The sequence below is a fragment of the Notamacropus eugenii genome, chromosome 1 (assembly GCF_028372415.1).
Source record: "Notamacropus eugenii isolate mMacEug1 chromosome 1, mMacEug1.pri_v2, whole genome shotgun sequence".
Classification (NCBI taxonomy): domain Eukaryota; kingdom Metazoa; phylum Chordata; class Mammalia; order Diprotodontia; family Macropodidae; genus Notamacropus; species Notamacropus eugenii.
In genome coordinates, this window is record NC_092872.1 from 122671571 (window position 1) to 122691303 (window position 19733).

The 19733-nt window shown below is 37.0% G+C and overlaps 1 protein-coding gene across 2 annotated transcripts in view; it reads left to right on the forward strand.

The window, feature by feature from the left end:
- ACO1 (aconitase 1) overlaps positions 1 to 19733 on the forward strand; it is a 103905-nt gene that overhangs the window by 31419 nt on the left and 52753 nt on the right. For both annotated transcript variants that reach the window (XM_072612754.1, XM_072612743.1), the window contains 2 exons: positions 6201 to 6369; positions 8806 to 8943. In XM_072612754.1, coding sequence (XP_072468855.1) covers positions 6201 to 6369; positions 8806 to 8943 — 307 coding nt within the window. The remainder of the gene's footprint in view (positions 1 to 6200; positions 6370 to 8805; positions 8944 to 19733) is intronic.

Here is a 19733-nt window from a genome sequence, read left to right on the forward strand (position 1 = left end):
CCACACACAAAAAAAATGTTATCTTGTTTTCTTAGTTCTTTTTTTTTAAGTTATACTAACTCGAGAGGGGGACACAAGAAATTGGAAAGAATGAGTAGCAATGAAGCATTTTCTTTCGATAGCAGAACTTGGGATTGATATCCAAGAAAATTGATTTTTTTTTAAACCTCTTCCACTAAACATATAAATGTCCTTGGATAAAGCACTTAATTGCCCAAATTAGGCAATTTTCAATTGACATTTACTCATTTTAGCAGAATAATAATAATATCTCCAGACAATATTTGTACAATTTTTCCTATAGCAAATGGAACTTTTATTATAAAAATAAAAAGAAAATCTTTTCCTTTGTAGTGTCATTAACTTCACTGGGTCTTCCTATCCAGTATAAGTGATCATGCTTCATAGTGTTAAGGATTTTATTTTTCTTTTAAAGCAGAAATATGTTCATACATTGCTTATAATCATAAAAATATTAGAAGTTTTTACATGGTTTTATTTGAACATTTCTTGAGACAACCTGAAATTGTAGATAGAGCTCTGGACCCAGGAAGATCTAGGTTTCAGTTCTGTCTCTGACACTAGATATGTGATCCTGGGCAGATCATTTGACCTCTCAGGGACCTAGGCCACTCTCTTAAGACTTACAAGTTGCTGAACATTTGTAGCTCTGCTTTGGAAGAGGGAAATTCCTCACTGAGTACCAGATCAAAATGTTTTTTGAATCCTAGCTATCAGTTTTCTCTTCCCAATACTTTTTAATGATTTGTGAGTATAGAAAGGATTAATGATTTTTATAGGGAAATTCTTTCATTGATAAAGATCACCCTTAAAATCAACCATCAATCACACTGACGCTTGGGATCAGTCCCAAGTAATTGATGAAGATTCTGAAAGGTAAAATGACAACTCAGTCAACTCCTGAGGACCCTAGTCTTCTTAACTTCCTAAGTAGAGCAAAATAGATCTCTATACCCCATTGCCTGTAGTTGCATGCTAAAGCAATTTTAGCATTTATTATTAAAGCTTTGAGTTCCATATTCTCTCCCTTCCTCTCACCCCACCCAACCTCATTGAGAAAACAAGCAATTCAATATAGGTCATACATGTATAACAATGCAAAACACATCCATAATAGTTATGTTGCAGAGGACTAATCACATTTCCCTCTGTCCTATTCTGCCCTCCATTTATTCCATTCTCTTCCATGACCTGTCTTCCCACAATAATGTTTGCTTCTGATTATCCCCATTCCCATTTTGCTGTCCCTTTTATTATCTTCTCTTTCCTATCTCCTTCCCCCTTGCCTTCCTGCAGGGTAAAATAGATTTCCATATCCAATTGAGTGTGTTATTCCTTCCTTAAGCCAAATCCCATGAGATTAAGGCTCACATATTCTCTTTCATCTCCCTCCTCTTCTCCTTCACTGTAAAAGCTCTTCCTTGCCTCTTTTATGTGAAATAATTTGCTACATTCTACTGCTCCCTTTCTTTTATTCCTAATACATTCCATTGAACAGTAAATTTTGTTTTTCAGATATTCTCCCTTCATATTCAGCTCACCCTGTGCCCTTGGTGTGTGTATGTGTGTGTGTGTGTGTGTGTGTGTGTGTGTGTGTGTGTATTCCCCCTAAGTACCCCAATACTGAGAAAGATCCCATGAGTTACAAATAATATCTTTCCATGTAGAAATGTAAGTAGTTCAACTTCAATGAATTCATTAAGGTTTCTCTTTCCTATTTACCTTTTAATGTTTCTTTTGATTCTCGTATCTGAAAGTCAAGTTTTCTCTTCAGCTCTGGCCTTTTCAAAAGAATGCTTGGAACTCTTCTGTTTCAATGAAATTCCATTTTTTCCCTGAAGTATTATACTCAGTTTTGCTGGGTAGATGATTCTTCATTTTAATCCTATCTCCTTTGACCTCTGGAATAAAATGTTCCAAGCCCTTTTATCCCTTAGTGTAGAAGCTGATAAATCCTGTGTCATCCTTTTTCCTGATTTTTTAAAAATTTATTTATTTATTTTTAGTTTTCTATTTTTAGTTTTCAAATTCATTTTCACAAGATTTTGAGTTCCAAATTTTCTCCCCATCTCTTCCCTCCTCCACCCCAAAACACCATACATTCTGATTACCCCTTTCCCCAACTACTCTCCCTTTTGTTACATCCCTCCCTACCCTTATCTCCGTCTTCTCTCTTTTCTTGTAGGGCAAGATAGATTTCTATACCCCATTACCTGTATTTCTAATTTCCCATTTGCATGCAAAAGCAATTCTCAACATTCATTCTTTAAGCCTTGAGTTCCAACTTCTCTCCCTTCCTCCCTCCCCATCTATCCTCACTGAGAAGGCAAGCAATTCAATATAGGGTATATATGTGTAGTTTTGCTAAAGACTTCCACAATACTCAAGTTATGAAAGAGTAATTATATCTCCCTCCATTCTATCCTGCCCCCTATTTATTCTATTCTCTCCTTAGACCTTGTCCCTCCCTTAAAGTGATTACTTCTTATTACTCCTTCCTTCCATTTGGCCTCCCTTCTATCATCCCCCCACCCCACTTATCCCCTTCTCCCCTACTTTCCTGTAGTATAAGATAGGTTTTCATATCAAATTGAGCATGCATGTTATTCTCTCCTTAAGCCAAATGTGATGAGAGAAAGCTTCACTTTTTCCCTCTCACCTCTCCCCTGTTGCCCTCCATTGAAAAAGCTTTTTCTTGACTCTTTTATAACAGATAATTTGCCCCATTCTATTTCTCCCTTTCTCCTCCCAATATATTCCTCTCTCATAACTTAATTTTATTTTTTTAGATATCATCCCTTCCTATTCAACTCACCCTGTGCCCTCTGTCCATATGTGTGTGTGTGTGTGTGTGTGTGTGTATAATCCCTCCAACTACCCAAATACTGAGAAAAGCTTCAGGAGTTACAAATATTGTCTTTCCATGTAGGAATGTAAATAGTTCAACTTTAGTAAGTCCATTATAATTTCATTTTCCTGTTTACTTTTTCATGCTTCTCTTGATTCTTATGTTTGAAAATCACATTTTCTATGTAGCTTAGATCTTTTCATCAAGAATGCTTGAAAGTCCTCTATTTCAATGAATGACCATTTTTGCGCCTGAAGTATTATACTCAGTTTTGCTGGGTAGGTAACTATTGGTTTTAATCCTAGTGCCCTTGACTTCTGGAATATCATATTCTAGGACCTTCAGTCCCTTAATGTAGAAGCTGCTAGATCTTGTGTTATCCTGATTGCATTTCCACAATACTTGAATTGTTCCTTTCTAGCTGCTTGCAATATTTTCTCCTTGACCTGGGAATTCTGGAATTTGACTACAATATTCCTAGGAGTTTCTCTTTTTGGATCTCTTTCAGGAGGTGATTGGTGAATTATTTCAATATTTATTTTGTCCTCTAGTTCTAGAATATCAGGGCAGTTTTCCTTGATAATTTCATGAAAGATTATATCTAGACTCTTTTTTTGATCATGAGTTTCAGGTAGTCCCATAATTTTTAAATTGTCTCTCCTGGTTCTATTTTCCAGGTCAATTGTTTTTCCAATGAGATATTTCACATTGGCTTCCATTTTTTCATTCTTTTGTTTTTGTTTTGTAATTTCTTGTTTTTTCATAAAGTCATTAGCTTCTATCTGCTCCATTCTAATTTTTAAAGAACTATTTTCTTCAATGAGCTTTTGAACCTTCTTTTCCATTTGTCTAATTCTACTTTTTAAAGTATTCTTCTTCTCATTGATTTTTTTGGACCTCTTTTGCCAATTGAGTTAACCTGTTTTTAAAGGTATTATTTTCTTCAGCATTTTCTTGGGTCTCCTTTAGCAAGCTGTTGATTCATTTTTCATGATTTTCTTGCATCCCTCTAATTTCTCTTCCCAATTTTTCCTCCACCTCTCTTACTTGATTTTCAAAATCCTTTTTGAGTTCTTCCATGACCTGAGAGCATTGCATATTTATCTTGGAGGTTTTGGATGCAGAAGCCTTGACATTTATGTCTTCCCCTGATGGTAAGCATTGTTCTCATCTGAAAGGATGGGAAAAAATACCTGTTTACCAAGAAAGTAACCTTCTGAAGTCTTATTTTTTTCCCCCTTTTTGGACATTTTCCCAGCCAGTTTCTTGGGCTTTGCGTCCTTTATCAAGAGTAGGATATACTCTGGGAACTTCTAAGATCTCATTTCTTCCAGGGTGGCACAATCAAGCCTGCACACTGGTCTGGGAGCAACCAGAAACTTTTCTGCCCAGAATCTGTGAGTAGTAGACTTCCCTCTCCACAACTGCCTCCAGTTCCTCCACACCGACCCTCAGGTCTGAGGTTCAGATCAGCTACTCAATATCCTCTGAGACTTTAAGCTGAGGGCTCCAACAATGGACCCTGGCTGTTGCCTGCCAAGGCCACTGAAGGTGCTGCTTCTGCCTCTGCCCCTGTCTGGGGCTGGAGCTGTGGGGGGATCCTGCTCCCTTCTCGGCCAGCTGAAGAAGACCTCTCACTGACCTTTGAAGCTGCCTTTGGTGTTTGTGGGTTGAGGATTCTGAGAACATCTGCTTCTGCTGGGGATTCCACTCCCAAGCTCTGTTCTGGTCCTTTTCCTCCAGGTGCCATGCAGCCAAGGCTGAGCTCTGCTCCACTCCATGTCCGGTGCAACAGATCTTTCTTCTTGGCCTTTCAGGTCACCCTGGGCTGGAATTCTCCTTCACTCTTTCATTCTATGGGTTCTGCTGCTGTAGAATTTGTTGAGAGTCGTTCTTTACAGGTATTTTATGGGTTGTGGGGGAAGAGCTAGTGTACGTGTGTCTTTCTACTCTGCCGTCTTGGCTTCACTGCTCTTATGCCAGTGGCTAGGAGAAGATCATCAGAATCCAATTAATATTTGGACTCCTGGGTTTTGGCATCATAATGTTGAAGAGAGAGAGAGATGGGAGAGCTGGTTCAAAATGTGAATGAATTCACTTAGACCTCCGTAGCCATTGGGAGTTTTATTGATGCAAAAGCAGCAGGCCTGAGATTTAGCAAGGAGCTAAACAAAGGCCATATTAGTGTATTTTTAAAGGTATAATTTATTTCAGCATTTTTGGGGGGTCTCTTTTAGCAAGCTGTTAACTCATTTTTCTTGATTTTCTTGCTTCACTCTCATTTCTCTTCCCAATTTTTCCTCCATCTCTCTTACTTGATTTTCAAAATCCTTTTTGAGCTCTTCCATGGGCTGACACCAATTCGCATTTTTTTTGAAGTCTTTGGATGTAGAAGCCTTGACTTTGCTGTCTTCCTCTGATGGTATGCTTTGCTCTTCCTCATCTGAAAGAATGGAAGAAAATACTTTTCACCAAAAAAGCAACCTTCTTTAGTCTTATTTTTTTCCCCTTTTGGGGCATTTTCCAAGCCAGTTACTGGCTATCATTCTAGGCTTCAGAGGGTTTGTGCAGCTGTTCTCTGAGATATCTCTAGGGATGTGTAAGTTCTCAGTTCTTCCAGTGTGGTACAGTCAAGGGAGAGGAACTTCCTCCTCTCCTGGCCTGCACTCTGGTCTGTGAGCAACCAAAAGCACTCTTTTCTGCCCTGGAACTGTGAGTAGGATTCCCTCTCCACAGCCACCACCTGCTATGCCATGGCAGGACATCTCCTCATCCCAGGACCACTACTCAGGACTGAGACCCAGATCAGCTGCTTGATTTTCCCAGTGTTTTTAGGGTAGAGATCCAAAAGTGGATACTGCTGCTGCAGTGGTTGCTGCTGCCCTGGGCACAGTGCTGGGACCAGACCTTACACCCATTTCACCAAGGTGAAGGAGCCTTCTTACTGATCTTTGAAGCTGTCTTTGGCATTAGTGGATTGATAAATCTAGGAGCAACAGCTGCTGCCAGTGTGCTCCAGTCCTGTCCATGCTGTGAGGCCCACTCTGGGCTGTACTCTGCTCTGAGCCAGACCTTTCCTGTTGGTCTTCCAGGCTGTCTTGAACTGGAAATCTGTTTCACTCTGCCATTTTGTGGCTTCTGCTGCTCTTTAATTTGTTTCGAGTCATTTTTTACCAGTATTTTATGGGCTATGGGAGGAGAGCTGTAGCAGGTCTGTCCTGCTGTGCCATCTTGGTTCTACTACCCCCCTTCAGAAAGTCTCATAATTAGATGGTGGGTTTAGTTTTCTTTTTTTCCTAGGACACTTACCATTTTTTTCTTTTTTTCCTAGGACACTTACCATTTTCTATCAGAGTTCTCCTAGAGGCAGCCATCCGGAATTGTGATGATTTCTTAGTGAAGAAAGTTGATGTTGAAAACATTTTAAATTGGAATATGACACAGCATAAGAATATAGAAGTACCATTTAAGCCTGCCCGAGTCATTTTGCAGGACTTTACGTGAGTTGAAAATATCCATATTAGTTAACCAATGTTTGTTGAATTTAATTGCTTTGTGTCCATCTTCTCTGTTTCTCCAATTTTAGCACCTCTCTCCACAAAGTCCTGGAAGCTTGCATTAAGGTCTTCATTTGACTATATAAAGAAAAATAGGCTAGGTTATAGGATAGTGGGATACATTTAATATAAGCTGAATGAATAATCAGTAATGTGTTTGATATCATCTTGGAGGGAAGTGTTTGGTAATGTGGCAGTAGGAAATAGAGGACTCCATCATTGTCTCTGACAATTTATCAATTTGATCAATGAAGTTATAATAGACATATTTATCAAGTTGCAAGTGGTACAAAGATGGGAGGTATAGCTAAGAATGGGGCATATTTAGGCATGTCTGAAGCTAGCTAGAAAGAAACCAATGGATAAAGAAGAGTTGAAAATTGGGGTGTTAAGATATGATGATTGAAAATCAGTTTCATGAGGACAAGGTGGGAGAAGTGTGGTTAGACAGTAGTTCCTGTTTAAAAAAAAGGTGGGAGTTTTAGGAAAGTGCCATCTATATGAGTCAACAATGTGACAAGGGAGGTCAAAAAGTTCATGCAATCTTTGGTTACATTCATGGTGGTATAATGTCCAGAACAAAAGTATTGACACACTACATCTGGAATATTTGTTCATATCTAGGTGTAACATTTTAGGAAGGACATTTAGAAACTGGAAGTCATACAGAGAAGAGTGACCACTAAGGTGTTAGAATTGGAACTCATGTTATAAATGGATATATACTGAAGGTTACTTAGCCTAAAGTTGTCTTCAAGTACTTGAAGGACCCACATGTGGAACTCATGGGGAAGAGGGATTAGATTTTATCCTTCTTGACTACAGAGGACAGAGCCATGAGCAGTGGGCAGAAATTGCAGGGAGTTAGTTTTAATTTTGACATAAAGATAAACTTCCAGACAATTGGAGTTTTCAAAAATCACTATGGCCTGCCTCAGGAGGCAATGGATTTTTTTCCTTCACTGGAAGTCTTTAAATGGAACCTGAATAGCTACTTCTGATTTCTTATAGAGGGAATTTTTAGTTTCAAGTTGTTTCAATTTGAGATTCTGTGGGAAAGGAAGTATTTAGTGTTATGAATTCTTTAGAGGCAGGTAGAAAAAAATTGTACTGAGGAGAGTTAGCTCAGAATATTCTTTTCAAAGTGAGCTTCTCTGATCTCTCTCTCTCTCTCTCTCTCTCTCTCTTTCTCTCTCTTTCTCTCTCTCTCTCTGTCTCTCTCTCTCTCTCTCTCTGAATCTGTATGTTTAATAATGTAGTGTTTCATAAAATATACTGCATATTTCTAACTTAGTAACTCTTCTCAAATTTTAATATTCTATTTTTAGTAGCCTCTTTCCTAATTTGTACCTTGTCACAGCTTCTATTCTCAGTCCTTCTCTCAGGACTACATTTCCGCATTAGTGATAGAGCCAGTCATTTCCCAGCAGCAGTCTCTTTTCTGCCTGTCTTTTTCTCTTGTAAGATGATAACTCTTATTTTTTGGAGGAAGGCTCCATCACTTAAAAAAATGTGATTTCATTCCTTCCAAAGTCCAAACTTTTTACAAAAATAAGACATCTGAGATTTTATCATGGACATGGAGAGAATTCACTAAAAAAATGACTTTACAGCCCATTTTTATGAATTGCATCTATTTTAAAGTTCTTTCTAAAATTTGATGTATTGCTCTGAATCACTACTTCAGTCTTTATAATTCATTTAAAAAATAATCATGGTAGTAAGAGAACTAAAGTAACATATATGGTACCGAAATTTGTTCAGTCCTACTTTTCATGACCCCATTTGGGGTTTTCTTCACAAATATACTAGAGGGGTTTACCATTTTCTTCTCCAGCTCATTTTGCAGATGAAGAAACTGAGGCAAACAGTATTAAGTGACTTGCCCAGGTTCACACTACTAGTAAATGTCTGAGCCCTGATTTGAAGTCAGGCACTGAGGAGTCTTCATGAGTCCAGACCTGGCACTCTTGCCATTTTGGTGCCTGAAATTACCTTTATTTTATTATGCATATGTATGTATACACATATTCACAACCACATATATGTACATATATAATTGTTCCCCACATTGGAATGTAAATTCATTCAGAGCAAACAGTGTTTTTATTTTTTGTTTTTTATAACCCCAGGACATAGCATAATTCCTGACATGTAGTAGGTGCCTTCTAAATGCTCTTTGGTTGATGTTCTTTTGATATATTCTCTTTATAGTGTAATAATTCAATATACATGCTGTGTTAATAGATAGCCATAATTACACAGTCATTTCACAGTCATATACATTTTAATTCTTTCTTCTCCCACTCCCCCACCCCTATTCCTGAAAACGGATGTTTTTAAAAGTTCCTCTTGCTGAACTTAACTTTTTCCTCATAGGGGTGTGCCTGCTGTGGTTGATTTTGCTGCTATGCGTGATGCTGTGAAAAAGTTAGGAGGAGACCCAGAGAAAATAAACCCCATCTGTCCTGCTGATCTAGTAATTGATCATTCCATCCAGGTTGATTTCACTAGAGGGTAAGAGAAATATTTGATTTTCTGCTTTTCACACAATAGCTTCTAAAGAGAGTGAAGGCATTGGATCAGGAGTAATGAGACCCAGGTTTCAACTTTACCACTACCTAGCTGGGTTATTCTTAGGCAAACTTCTTCACCTTTTTAGCTTCACCTTGGCTACCTCACTTGTAACATAAGTGGAAGTGGACTAGATGAAGTCCTTGGTCACTTCGTCCTTTAACTTCCTATTTTAATGTATGAATGAATTGACAATGAATCCTGACTTTGAATCCTCAGATTCTTTAATGAGACAGAAATATTGAGGACCCCTCTCCTATAATACCTATAAATATTGAATTTACTGAATTGACTATTTGAACTGAGTTAAGTGAATTGAAATGCTTGCCAGTTCTTCCTTTCACTCTTAGGCATTTAGACATGCTCATGATTGATATGGACCAGTTTCCTTTTTTGGAAATTAGTTCCACTTTTAGTTGAATTTACTGACTTCCTCAAAAGTGACTTAACTTTAAAAATATAAAATAAATTTAAAAACTTCCAGTGATGGAAAATAAAAAAATAAAAATATAAAAAATAAAAAATAAAAAATCTTTTCCATTTTATTTTGAGGATGAGATGGTACACTGGATAGAATGCTGGACCTGAAGACTTTTAGATATTTACTACTTATATGATCCTGGTCAAATCACTTAACTTTGTCTGCTTCAGTTTCTTAAGCTGTGAAGTGGGGGCAATAATAGCACCTACTTCTCAGGGTTGTTTTGAGGATAAAAGGAGATAATATTTGTAACAGTACATTACAAACCTTAAAATGTTATCTGTCTATCTAATGTTTTTGCATCATCATCATTACTATTATTATTTTAAAAGGCCCTCTGACAAAATAAAAGTAGTAACATCAGTGATCTGACTTATAAGATTACATTAGAAAATGAAGAACATATTTGAATGACATGGAATTAACAGAGCAAACGTATATATGTTCATCTTTACATGCTGTGTGTGTGTATGTGTGTGTGTGTGTTTACAGTCTAAGACTTTGTTAGTATTTGATGTTGCTTCTTTTTCCTTACTTATCAAAAGTCTACTACATCTTCACTAGATGGTCTTGGAGAGTTATAGTGGATCAAAAAAAATTACCTTGTAGCCATCCTGGTCCTCTGAAAGCCTGAAATTTGATGCCTATAGGACTTTGTAATAGCTGTATTCCACTGGCATGTCCTTAGAGAGTCTTGAGCCACCTGCACAATATTCTGTGACATTGGAGTGAAACTTAAGTAAATGGTATGTGTGTATGTGCTTGTGTGTATGTGCATATTTTATGTATGTATTTAAAGGCTATAACCTGTGCAGATTGTGATTAACTTTACCTTGCACTCAATTTGTATTTACTCTTTATATTATTACATATGTACAAATTATCTCCTTTAATGGAAGACATTTACCTTCATGAGAATACTTGTTTTTTTCTTAGTATCCACTGTTTCTGGCAATTAGTAGATGCTAGGGAAATATTTATTTGCTTGGTTACTCCTTGCCTTTTGCCCAGTTAATAAGTTGATAGCCCAGCCTTTTTTCACTTAGCTCTCCACACATACCTCACCCTCTGCAGACATTGCCCTTCCACGTTGCTGTGTTTCCCTTTTTGACATTTTTTGGTTTACATTTAAGTAGTAAAACATTGCTAAAACAAAAACAAAGTCCAGGCATGAACTTTGATTTCAGACTGATGTTGAAATCTAGGAAATAAAGATTCTTTAGATGAGATTAGAGAACAGATTGATTGTAAAAGTTTTTCTTGTTTTTCTTTAAATCTGACCTCTGTGTTTGATCCTTCATTTTTGTAAGTCATTCGATGAAATATTTCCCAACTGTCTCAAGAAATTATGTACTGTGGGGCATGTGGCAACTTTCCACCTCCTGAATTTAACTAACAAAGAACTGGAGATTTTTCTATTAAGATTTTGATCTGTTCTGAGTAGTAAAAGTGAATACTAATAACTCTTGTCTTTAGGAATGTATAGCAGAGCCTGCAATATGGAGACAGCTGTGGTATAGTGGAAAAATTGATTAACTTAGAATTAAGGGACATTGGTTGTCTGAACATACAGTTTCTCCATTTATCAAATGGGGAAGATAGTAATGTGTAAAATTGTTTTGGGGAAAGTGTTTTGCAAACCTAAAAGCAAGACAGAAACTTGAGTTTATTATTATCTTGATTTATGTCTTCTAATGTTCTAATCTTCCCTCTGGAAAAAAAAAAACCTTTCAAGACTTGGCACTAGAAGAACTAATTGATAAGTCACCTACAAGAGAGAATACTTTATTTCATTGATCTTATCCGTAAATTTTATTGTACTCTTTTGGAACTTTGACCCCAATCATGCTTAAAATCAAATACTTCAAGGGATACAAGAGGTTAGGAAACATTTGCTCCTAGGTACTTTTGCTTAGAGTACCAGAAGCAGCATAGCCAACTACTGCCTGGCAGAGTTCTTATTTTTTAAAATGTTGATACAGTTTATATTGATAGCTTCCCTTTTTATATTTCCTTTATTTCCAAATAAATTCCACCTTCCCTTGTAACAAAGAATTTTTTTGAAAGAGAAAAAAAGCAGTTCAGCAAAGCCAAACCCACATATTTAGTGAGCTTAACATTCTTTACAATAATCCATGTCCATTGTCTCCCCACCTTTGCAAAGAAGTGAGGAAGATGTATTTTTTCAACTTTTCTGAGTGTCCATGATTGTTAAAATTACACAGCATGTTTTCTTTGTTGTTGTTGTTGCTTCCATTAACTTTGTTGTGCCCTGCGTATGTAGTTTTCTTGGTTCTGTTTACTAGAAGTACTGTTTCTTTTGTGTAGAGTTGCATCGTCTGGATTAATATATCACAGCAATATCCTACACCGCTTAATTTGTGAAAATTTTCTAAGCACCAGTTTAATACGATTTGTTCTCCTAAGTACACAAATGTTCCCCCTTACAATCTTTACATCATCCACCAAATGAATTAGGTTCAATTCAGTTCAAGAGCTTTTAAGTGCCTACTGTGTGCTGGGCACTGGATATAGAGGCAAAACTGAAAGTCTCTGCTCTCATGGCCTTTAAATTCTGCTGATGTTGGTGAGGGGGAGGTGTGACATGGAGAGAACCAAATAAGTAAATTAGAATATATGCAAAATCAATTCCAAACTACATGAGAGTAGTGAAGGAGGACAACTGCAAGATACTTGAGAGGATTCTCCTTGCTTTTGCTACCCTGGCTGAGCCTTAATGGAAGCTAGGAATTCCAAAAGGAGGAGTGAAAGTATTTCAAAGAGTGGGAAGCAGTCACTGAAAAGGCATGGGGACCAACTTGACTGGATCAGAGCATTCATGAATGTTCTGAGAATCCATAGGACCATGTTAAAGATGGTGAGGAGAAAAGCTGTGCAAAACTAAGGGTTGAATAGTCATAAGAAAGTGGGAGTTTCACCTATGGTATTAATGATTTATATAGTACTTTTTAATATATCATATATATTATTTATATTTATAATATATCATAACATATGTAACATATTATGTATTTATATATTATGCAATATTATATAGCACAAATATTATTCTTGTTTTAGATTGCAAAGGCGGAATTAGAAGCTCAAACAAATTAAGTGAATTGCCTATATGACTCTAATAAATCTTCTTTCAGTAAATAGGAAATGAAAAATGCTGTGAGTTCTTAAAGACACACTTAGTTGTGTAACTGTGATGATGTGGTTTATTATTTAAAATTGTCATGAAAATTCTGCCTGTTCTCTTCTGGAATACCCTTGCAGCATTTTTATAAGATGTTTTAGAGGTGTAGAATTAAGCATATGGGTTCACAGTTACCAATATTTATTTTGTTCCCTTTTTCAGTAATACCAATAAAGTTCTTCTTTTCTTTTAGATTTCCCTCCCTCTTTATTTTTGAAACATCATAAAAAAGCAATCTCTGCATGCCTTTGAATTGTCTTCTCCAAAATGAGTTTGTTTTCTATGTATTTGTTCATGACACATTGTCCAGACTTAATTTATCCAAATTGCTATTTTTGACTCCTCAGTCAGAATCATGATGCTTCCTAGATGGTGGGATCTAAATTTGGTGATACTTCTGTCAATGACTTTGAGAATAAAACACTGGAGAGGGAGAAGGAGAAGGTGTGGAGAGAGAGACAGAGAGAGACAGAGAATGAGAGTCATTATGGAAGTGTTAATGATTCAGTTCACATAACATCTATTTTTTCATTTTTTCAGTCTCTTTTATGTATGTGCTCAGAATGATCTGTCATGGGTCTCACATCAAGGCTTTCTTTAGGATCATTTTCCTTTCCCAAGCTTTTTGCTGCTTTGTGAGGTAACAATTTTCATAATATTTTAGTTACCTTCTATGATGTTTTGCAAATGAGCTTGCATTTTTATGTCTTGTATTTTTGACTGCGATATCTCATGGTAGTGACTATCATAGAGCAATTGAATTTCTATAAGAAATAGTATTAATTAGAATCAGTGTCTTTATTTTTATTCATTCTGAAGACTCAGCAGATGAAATCAGTCATATTAGCACTGCTATAACTATCTTCTCAGCTTGACCTTTTCTTCTAAGTAGATATTGATTTTGAGTTTTATCTAGACACTGGTGAAGACAGCACATAGCTGATTCTGAGATTACTCCATGTTGGTAACCAGTCATTTTCTGAAAAGATATGGTCAGCTCTGCTTTTTGTGATAATTCAATTCATCATGTCTGATGATGTCCAGCTCCCTTTTTGAAGAAAGTACTTTATTCATGAAATTCATACATGAGGTTTCTTGGCAGTTTGTAAGCCTTTGACTTTTTTTAATTCCTAACCCATATTTTATGAAATATCTTTCAGAATTCTCTGGTGTAGTCATCTTGAAGTCATAGTATCAACATATAACTTCCTTAGTTTTTTTTTTGTCAAATTCTTAAAAGAATTCCTCAAGTTTTCATCCTTTATAAAGGTTATGTAACCTACAGTGATCTTTATGGTGATCTGTTTGCTTATGTGAATCATGGTTACTTTAGGGTAAGATGACCAAGTATCTCAAGAAATGTTGTTTCCTGTTACATCAGAGAGCACAATGAAGCCAACTCAGTTCTCTTAAGAAGAATTTATGAGCCATCCTTCTATTTAGTGACAACTTCTCTTTGTCTTCTGATTTTACCTATAATGAAAAAGGATAGATCTGTGATTTCATTGGTATAGGGAACTCCTAGGTGAGCAAAAATTCCTCTATCAATGAAAGTTATCTTCTTTTCTGCAACTTACAGACTAAAAGACTTTCCTGCAGCAGTGAGAGGTCATGGTTTGTCTTGGTCAAGCAGCCATTAAGTGTCAGAGATAGGACTTAAACTTAGGTCTTCATGGCTTTGAAGACAGCTTCCTAGATACAATGAATCACTGCATTTTTTCCATTTATAATGAGAATGTAAATATGGATGTGGTTTAATTCCTCCATTAATGCTTTAACTCCCTGTTATCAGACAAAGATCTCACATTAAGAGTTCTAAGAAGGGGGACGGAACCAAGAAGGCAGAGTAGAAGCATGAATCTGCTCTTGCTCTCCCCATGAAACTCTTAAAATATCTGTAAAAAGTGACTCTAAACAAATTCTAGAGCAACAGAAGTCACAAAATGACAGAGCAAAACAGATTTCTAGACCAAGACAGCCTGGAAGGCCAACAGGAAGGGTCTGTCTCATCAGACTCAGAGCGGAACACAGTCCAGTACAAACAAGACTGGAGCATGCTTCAGGGTGCTGAATCATGGGCAGCTGATGTGGTTTCCTGATTTTTTTTAACCCACAAACATCATACAGCTTCAAAGGTCAGTGAGAAATCTCTTTCACCTGAGGGAGAGGGGAGCCTGGTCAGGTCCCAGCCCTGACCCAGGGTGGCAGCAGCCTCTGCAGCAGTGTCCTCTTCTGGAGCTCTCAGCCTACAGACCCTGGGGGAATAGAGTGCTGATCTGAATCTCAGACCTGAGTGGCAGTCCTGGGGGAGGAGGAGTGCTGGCATGGCGGAGTTAGTGGTGGCTGGGTAGAGGGAATCCTACTCACAGTTCCAGGGCAGAAAAGAATACTTGTGATGGGTCACAGACCAGAGTGCAGGCCAGGAGAGGAGTAAACACCTCTCCCTTGACTATGCCACTTTGGAGGAACTGAAAACTTACAGGTCCCTAGAGTTATCTCAGAGAACAGCTGTGTAAAACCTCTGAAACCTAGGGCAGTATACCCTCCACTTGATAAAGGACTCAAGTCAAGTAATTGGCTGGGAAAATGCCCCAAAATTGGGGTGGAGGTGGGTAAGAAAGACTGTAGAAAATTACTTTCTTATTGAAAAGATATTTTCTTCCATCCTTTTGGATGAGGAAGTGCAAAGCATATAGTCAGAGGAAGATATCAAGCTCAAGGCTCTTACATCCAAAACCTCCAAAAAACAATATGAAATGGTTTCAGGCCATGGAAGAGCTCAAAAAGGATTTTGAAAATCAAGTAAGAGAGGTGGAGGAAAAATTGGGAAGAGAAATGAGAGTGATGCAAGAAAATCAAGACAAATGAGTCAACAGCTTGCTAAAGGAGACCTCCAAAAAATGCTGAAGAAAATAACACCTTTAAAAATACACTAACTCAAATGGCAAAAGAGGTCCAAAAAGCCACTGAGGAGAAGAATGCCTTAAAAAGCAGAATGGGCCAAATAGAAAAGGAGGTCCAAAAGTTCACTGAAGAAAATAGTTATTTAAAAATTAGAATGGAGCAAATGGAAGCTAATGACTTTGTGAGTAACCAAGAAATTATAAAACAAAACCAAAAAGAATGAAAAAATTGAAGACAATGTGAAATATCTCATTGGAAAAACAACTGACCTGGAAAATAGGTCCAGGAGAGATCATTTAAAAATTATTGGTTTACCTGAAAATCATGATCAAAAAAAGAATCTAGACATCATCTTCCAAGAAATTGTCAAGGAAAACTGCCCTGATATTATAGAACCAGAGAGTCAAATAGAAATGGAAAGAATTCACTGATCACTTCCTAAAAGAGACCTCAAAAGGAAAATTCCTAGGAATTGCAGCCAAATTCCAGAGTCCTTAGATCAAGGAGAAAATATTACAAGTAGCCAGAAAGAAACAATTCAAATATTGTGGAAATACAATCTGGATAATACAGGATTTTAGCAGCTTCTACACCAAGGGACAAAAGGGCTAGGAATATGATATTTCAGACATCAAAGAAGATAGGATTAAAAGCAAGAATCACCTACCCAGCAAAACTAAGTATAATACTTCAGGAAAAAAATTAGAATTTCAATGAAATAGAGGAATTCCAAGCATTCTTTTGAGAAGATTAGAGCTGAATAGAAAATTTGACTTTCTTGTATTTACAAGAATTAAGAGATACATGAAAAGGTAAATAGGAAAGAAAAACCTTAAGGAACTCATTGAAATTGAACTATTTACATTCCTACATGGGAAGATGATATTTTTGTAACTCATGAGACCTTTTTCAATATTAGGATAGAGGGAATATTCACACACACACACACACACACACACACACACACAGTACAGGGTGAGCTGAATATAAAGGGAGAATATCTGAAAAATAAAATGTACTGTTGAATGGAATGTACTAGTTGTAAGAGAAAGGGAGAAGTAGAATGTAGCAAATCATCTCACATTAAAGATGAAGAAAAGAACTTTTACAATGGAGGGGAAGAAGAGGGAGATGAGAGGGAATAAGTCTGCCTTATTCTCATGAGATTTGGCTTAAGGAAGGAATAATACACACTCAATTGGACATGGAAATCTATTTTACCCTGCAGGAAGGCAGGGGGGAAGGGGATAGGAGAGGGAACATAATTGAAGGGACAACAAATTAGAGAAAGGGATAATCAGAAGCAAACGCTATTGTGGGAGCACAGGTCAAGGGAGAGAATGGAATAAATGGAGGGCAGGATAGGACAGAGGGAAATGTGGTTAGTCTTTCACAACATAACTATTATGGAAGTGTTTTGCATGGCTGTACATGTATGATCTATATTGAATTGTTTGCTTTCTCAGTGAGGGTGGGGAGGGAGGGAGGAAGGGAGAGAATATGGAACTCAAAACTTTAATAATGAATGTTTAAAATTGTTTGAGCATGCAATGGGGAAATCAGATATGCAGGCAGTGGGGTATAGAAATCTACTTTGCCCTACAGGAAAATAGAAAGGAGGATAGACTGGAGGAACTGGTGGATGGGGTGCATGGGTGCCTGGGGAGGGGAGTGGGGAGAGAGGGGGAGAAAATTTTGGATTCAAATTCTTGTGGAAGTGAATGTTGAGAACTGAAAAATAAATTATGTATTTTTTAAAAATCCAAAATAATCCCAATTACTAATAAAGAAATGCACATCAAAGTAATTCTGAAGTTCCTCTTCACATCAGACTGGCAAAAATGACAAAAAAGGAAAATGACAAATGTTGGAAGGGCAGAAAAATGGGAAGAAAGATATAGCCTGATGGAGGGTTGAATTAACCAAGCCATTGTAGAAATGAATTTGAAAATCTGTCCCAAAAGCTTTTAAACTATGTATACCTTTTGACTAGTCTTATGCCCAAAAACAACAAAGAAAAGGACACATATGTACAGAAACATTTATAGCAGTTCTTTTTTTAGTGGCAAAGAACTATAAACTTAAAGTATGCCCATCAATTAAGGAATGGTTGAAGAAATTATGGTATATGAATTTAGTGGAATATCATGGCCCCTCAAAATTCCAATCCCAGTATCCTTTGCATACCCTACTCCACCCACACACCTTTTCTGCCATTAGGAAAGCAAAATAGGTCTTCATAGGATTTGAGAGTCATTTTGTATTTTTTTGCGCTGTTCGTTGGCATGAGAGATAGTCAAGGAGTGATTAGAGAGTTGGCCTCAAAGTCAGGAATACCTAAATTCAAATCAAACTTCTGACACAATCTGTCTGTTTGATCTTGAACAAGTCACTCACTTAATCTCTCATACTCTAGGCAATTCTTTAAAACCTTGAATTGCAGAGAAGATTGAGAGCTTCCTACTGGTAGAGAGAACTTCCTCACCCTGGAGATTATCAGCAAAATCACAGATTCATTCCCTATTCTTTGGGTCAGTATGACAAAAGAATTCTTCACCTAATGGCGTACCTTTTGATGTTGAGCCTTCCTGTATTTAGGTTGTTTGGCCCTTAGCAATTTGTCACTACGATCATATTAAAATAATAATTGTATCTATATCTATTTGTCTAATCTAATTGACATTTGCTTAATGCTTTGAGGTTTGCAAAGCATTTTACATAGATTCTCATTTGATCCTTATAGTAATCCAATGAATAAAATGTTATAAGTATTATTATTAGCCCCATTTTACTGATGAAGATATTGAGGATAAAAAAGTTTAAGTGACTCACCCAGGTATAACTCACCAACAGGTATGTGAGGATGAGATTTTAACTCTTTATCCCTTGTTCTCAAGGAGGACCATGGCATCAGGAAGGTGATGCCATGACTTGCAAGTGAATTGGATTTAAGTGAGGGAAGGCTTTGTAAAGTCACCAGCCTCTCCTCATTTTCTGCTCCAGAACCATCTGAATCCAGTAGCAAAAAACAGACTAAAGATGACCCCCTTAATTCAAATATTTTTTATTTTAAGTTCAGCATTCTACCCACTATCCCATGACCTCTTTCTAATTACAGTACAAAATAATATAAGTCCCACTCCGACATCCAATGCTCCAAGAAGCCTTCCTTGACCTCACCTTTCTCTTCTCCATGACTTGATAAGGAAATTATTCCCTCCCTGGATGTCATGTAGCATTTTGGACTCAGGCTACCAGAAGGTTTAAGGGAAAGTAAAGATCCTGGAGGCAATAGTAAACACTTTTACATGATATGAAGAGATCAAGAATCAGGAGCACTGAAAAAAGGCCACCATACTTGATAATTACAAAGTTACTAAAGAGTTCTGAGAGACAAGTTTTAGTAGAGTAGTAATCAGATTGCAAGTGGTTGAAGAATGAAGAGATAGTATAGAAATGGCAATGTTATACATAGGCAACTTTTGGTGACAAGTGTAATGGTTCAGCCATTAAAAGGAACAAAGAGAAAGGATGAAGTCAAAAGAAAATTATTTAGGACTGGGAAAAATCTAAACAAGTGTTTAGGTAAATGGGGAAAAGTCAGTGGCAATGGAAGCATTACAGTTGCAACATAGGATGATTGTTGAAGCAAAGTTCTGGTAGAGGTAAGAAGGATTGAAATCACAAACATGAGCCAAAAGGGATTTATCATGGCCATAGGGATTAGGGGTACCTGTACTTCCTGAGACAGAAGAGATTGAATAGAGCATGATGTCAAAAAATTGAGGGAACTTCTGTCAGATGGCCTAAATATTTTCAGCAAAATAGAATGCCAATCTGCTGCATAGTAGGAATTGGGGACCTGAAAGGAGAGAGAAAAGTTTGGAGAAGTCCTTATTAGTCATTAAACAGGGAGTCAGAAAGAGTAGAGGAGTACTGGTAAGCAGTATCAAATCATAAAACTTTGAATTTGGAAAGTTCCTTAGCAATAATTAAATCCAATCCACTCATTTTACTGATGAGCAAACTGAGAGAAATGAAGTGAATTTGCCTGTGGTGACAGAAATAACAAATGGAAGAGCTAGGAATGGAATGAAAGACAAACCTCTGCCCCTCAAAATGCCATTCCTTCCTTCCCTCCATCCT